This window comes from Chelonoidis abingdonii, chromosome 1 (genome assembly GCF_003597395.2).
Source record: "Chelonoidis abingdonii isolate Lonesome George chromosome 1, CheloAbing_2.0, whole genome shotgun sequence".
In the NCBI taxonomy this organism is placed as follows: Eukaryota; Metazoa; Chordata; order Testudines; family Testudinidae; genus Chelonoidis; species Chelonoidis abingdonii.
In genome coordinates this window covers 320817340-320822210 of record NC_133769.1, presented here as the reverse complement: position 1 = coordinate 320822210, position 4871 = coordinate 320817340, and the positions used below count along the sequence as shown (strand labels likewise).

Here is a 4871-nt window from a genome sequence, read left to right as displayed (position 1 = left end):
ACTTCACGATTTCGTTCACTCTGTGCATTCTAAATGGATTGAAATTGCTTTATTACTTGTGCAGAGGTGCACTCCCCTGAAATAATGCTGCAGTGTCATTGAGCCCCTGGACTGAGAATACAGAGCTAAATTCAGGAGTTACAGCAGTGATAGATTTGGCCTGTGATGTACTGCGTATCTGCAGAAAACGTTACCTTTATGGGGAAAAAACCCAAACCTACCACAAAGTATCAGAATGATGTCATTTGACTGTTAAACGCAGTGAAGAGGTAATGGGAGTTCTTGGAGTCTTCTGCCTCTGCTGAGCCACATTTGGAACTGTTTAGCAATTGAATACTGTAATGGCTGCTCTTGTACTTGTCTTGCAGAACACAGTATCAGGAGTGATTATAAAAGATCTACAGCCACCATTTCCCCTCCGGTCCCCATAAATATAGATTTATGATCAGTGTTGCTCAAATGCACAGTAATTTCCATAATCTAATAGAATGTTTTTTACTCACAAATCCTGTGATATTTAATTTGGAAGGATTGCTTACTAATATTCTTTTAATGCAGGTATTTCGTGTGTAGTTTCCCTGGTTTAAAGAAAAATCCAACAACTGAATTCCCCTAGTTTTCCCTAGCCTCTTCCTAAGAAGCAACTGAATATTTTTGGCAGAAGTTTTCAAAGTCAGACTGAGGCAGACATCTTGCATGGAAAATTTCAGCCCAAATGGTCAGTTTGACAAAGTTAGAAGCTACTGAGAACATGATCTGGTAATGGGAAGCATCAAACAGGTGGCACTACCAGCCCTGCCTATCACATCAGTAGTGCATAGAACACTTACCACAAGTGAGTAGTTATCATTTTATTCTGGTTAATACAGCAACCAGTCACGTAACTCATTCAGCAGAAGGGAGAGATCTATATGGACCAGAATACCAAAGGAAGTGAAGACTACAAAACAAAAACTGAACATGTTCATTGAGAATTTATTTCAGTACTTCTTCCTCCAAAACTGAGGTAACTCTAACAGGAACCAAATCCTAGAAGTATATAACAACTTGTAAATGGAGAAAAGACAGATTCCAATGTAACATGTTGGAAGGTACAACTGGTTGCACACTATTTTCTTTGCTTTAAACAAGCTCATGGGAACAACTTCTTCCCAAAGTGGGAAATGTATTACCCTTTACAGTGGGTTCAGGAAACTGGTTTACTTGTTCGGCAATCGGAAATGAGTATTTTTGACATAGCCATGTTAAAGTTATGCTGCATGATGGGTTGAGATACTTTATCAATAGAAAGCCCAGCCCTTAAAGCTGAAAGTTTATGAGCTTCATGGCTAAAACCCAAACATACTTTACACACACAACACATTGTATCTAACTGTAAAAAAGACAGCATTTTAAAATTAAATGTACTTTCTTTTGGAAATTTTATGGTCCATGGGGAGTGAATATGAAGTCAAATCTCAGATTTAAGTGTTATAAACTGCAGGTCAAAACAGATTACAATTGGAATGTTATGAGATTACTGAAAGAGTTCTCAGAAAAACAGCACATTAGTTGTATAACACAGTAAAATCCATTAATACCAGCTATACTATTTAAAGATTTAAAATAATAGCCTAAATACATACAAGTAATTTAATACCACTATTACCAGTTCCAAATCACAACGTATCTGTGTGTTCAAATACACAGAAACAAAAAGAGCTTTGGTCATCCACAATATTGCACATCATGGGATTGGGGCTCCATTTAAATGTGCATTAACAGGAATTTCAAGTGCACAGTGAGACAAAAATAGGTTTGTTTATTTAATTTGGGTGAATTTATGCAAGAACCTTTAAAGCTACTACGAACAAAAGAAAAAACAGATGCTGGGATCAAAACGTATGTCTTTTAAAGATGCCTTTTCTTTCAGATTATAGAAACATTTGACTATTGGCAATCTTATAAAATATATGTATATTGCAAAAATGCAGTACGTAACAGCAGCAATGAAGAGTTACCTCACCTTTCTTCAACATTTTAGTTCACTGAAATAGTTCCCATGCTCCATTATGTGTAATAATGCATTTGGGGAATGTAAATAACTAATTAGATTTGCTTTTTTCGAGATGCCAGGCACCAGTCAAATATCTCAGTCGTATAAAAAGAAGATCCCTGCCCATCTGCAGCCAACTCCAAAAGGGAACCAGCTTCGAACCTGTGATTAATAAAAGATACAAAAAACCCAGAGGGACAACGTTTAAACAAGTGTTCGCCTTAAATAAAGTTAGCATCAGTGAGAGAGATTTAACCAGAGAACATATGCATGGTTAGCTTATTCGCACCATGATTTAGCCCTTGACTTTAATTTCCACTTGAAGAGTTAATGCTTTATAATTTAGATAATATTTGAAATTATACTGAGAGTAGGACATTCTAGGTCAGAAATAGTGGCTCAACATCTGCTATGGTGGCATATGTACACAAACTTACTGCTGGATAATAAATCAAACTTTGTTCAGGCAACTAGACTTAGAAACTGAACAAAGGTAATTGGAAGAAAGTGTGTGTTTGTTTTTCTTTCCTTAATCACTCAAGACTCAATCTTAAGAGCACTTGCACAAACCCACTAATCTCCAAGCAAGTTAAGATATCCAAACAATTTAATTAACCCTTCTTCAATAGGGCTAGACATCATTCTAGGTAGAATATGCTCTCTCTGTATCTCATAGCAGAGTTCCCTACAATCTGGAAAGCAACAGGCACTGTAAGAAACCTGAAGCAAAGAGGGTGCCACAGGGGAGCTTATACATGGCTCCAAACTCTCACCACTCCCATCAGAAGATGGGGCTGGAGAAAGGAAAAATTGGAAATGGAGCCATCAGGGGAATCTGGCCAGCCTTACTGCATTCAGGTCTTTTACAACTAGATGGCTGTATGAAGAGACAGCTCAATGCAACAGGTCCTCAAGTTTGGAAAAAAGTGTTTGAGTCACTAGAGGACAATACAAAGGTATTGTTTTCTGGACTGATACTCAAGGGGGTGGAAGGTGGGTACACAATTTACTCACCCTCAATTTCAGTCCAGTTGACAGCAACCTCTGCTATTGGTATTTTCAAGCGCTGAGCTATGTAGAGAAGTTCCACATCAAATGCCCTGAAATAAAACAGGAAATAGTAAATTCACTGGTATTTATTTTCAGAAAAAAAGAACATTGCAGTGTTAATTAAATCTCTGTTCTGGTGTAATTTAAGGCACTTAGTGTGCAGTTATCAAGTGTATACTGATACTCTGAAAGTCAGATTCACATGAAAGATCAATTTGTTATATAGCTGAATGACAGAAACTAGCCAGGGCACAGATTACAGTACCTCACTGCACACCACACTGATGTGATACACTCTCCTTGTTTTCCTTGTGTCAAAAACCAATGCAGAAGGGAAGTGAGGAAGCAGAGAAATAATGGGAGCTGAGGAACAGCTGGGAGCACATATAAACAACCAGCAGAGCCTTTTCTCTCCTCAAGTCTATCATTTTACTGGCAGGCTCTGCTCAGATGAGATCCACTACTAGAATAGTTGGGGTAGCAGAAGTCAGGAGTAGGTGCATTGGCCAAGTTCACACAGCTTCTCATTGCATTATGTCTAGCACTAACGAACATCATAAGACCTACACTTTAAGTATGAAGATTCACTCATTTCTTCACCTCACTTGTACAGCTAAAATTCCTCATCTGCTCAGCATTCTTCAGGACTGGTTTTCATAACAGCTGAGCATCCACACTCTCACTAAGGTCAATGGGATACATGGATGATCATTATTAGACATCAAGGACGTGATTTTCAGTAAATAGCTATCTACATATAACTTATGCATTACAAGGGTGACTAGAGATACATTTAAATCTCTAGTAAGTCAGTATTTTTCTACATTTAGATGTATATACTAAGAACTGAACCCAAAATATTCTGACTTCTTGTTCACTTGTCATTAGGTGTCTCTTTACACGTCAACATTTGTTCTTAGAAAGACAGCCACGAGTAACAGAGGTCTTTTTTGAAACGGTTCATGAATATTAAGTGTCTTATCTGAATTAAGACAATTTTATTTCAGACTTTCATATAGGTCACTCACAAAGTCCCTGTTTCTTGACTATTTTCTAGGCAATGGCTTGTTTTAAATGCCAAAAATTTGTTAAAGAATGCAAACACTTACGCTCTAAATCAATTGTTATTTTTAGAGTGATATAAAACATTAGCACGTCCTTTTCAGCAACTGCATTGTCTAACTAATAAAAAGATATAGTTACATAAGACATTTGTGCCTTCAACTGTCCAGCTAGGATATCCGTGATAGTCCTATTTGAAGCACAATCTTGCTTTGTTTTAAAAGACAACATATACATTACCATATTTCTATAAGAAGGCACAGAACCATTGTTAAAGGTTGGGGGAGGTTAAAAGTTTAACTAAAGACAATTTCAAGTTTAAAAGGTTTTCTTGGGAGTGGGGGAAGGAAGAGGGTTGAAAACTTCAGGAGCTTAGAGGCCATACGGCACCTTTAGCTAAATGGTGCATACCTCTTTTAACTCTCATATAACATCCAATATGTGAAACTAATGAGAGGTGTTAGCTGCTCCTGACCAGGATGGATTTAACAAAAAAAATCATGATTTAAAAAAAATTAATTTTCCTGTTGTTAATTCTTTACTTTCTTCTATTTTATAGCCTTAGACTCATAGGTCAGAAGGGACCAACATGATCATCTAGTCTGACCTCCTGCACAAAGCAGGCCACAGAACCCTACCCATCCACTTCTATAAAAACCCCTAACCTATGTCCGAGTTATTGAAGTCTTCAAATTGTGGTTTGAAGACCTCAAGCAGAGAATCC

The 4871-nt window shown here is 37.3% G+C and overlaps 1 protein-coding gene across 2 annotated transcripts in view; it reads right to left on the bottom strand.

Annotated features, from left to right (window-relative positions):
* Window positions 1–959: 959 nt before the first annotated feature.
* ALG5 (ALG5 dolichyl-phosphate beta-glucosyltransferase) overlaps window positions 960–4871 on the bottom strand; it is a 48003-nt gene continuing 44091 nt past the window's right edge. For both annotated transcript variants that reach the window (XM_032805918.2, XM_075061625.1), the window contains exons 9-10: window positions 3050–3135; window positions 960–2197 (exon numbers count right to left, since the gene is read on the bottom strand). In XM_032805918.2, the coding sequence (XP_032661809.1) occupies window positions 2085–2197; window positions 3050–3135 (199 nt within the window). In that variant the 3' untranslated portion in view covers window positions 960–2084. The remainder of the gene's footprint in view (window positions 2198–3049; window positions 3136–4871) is intronic.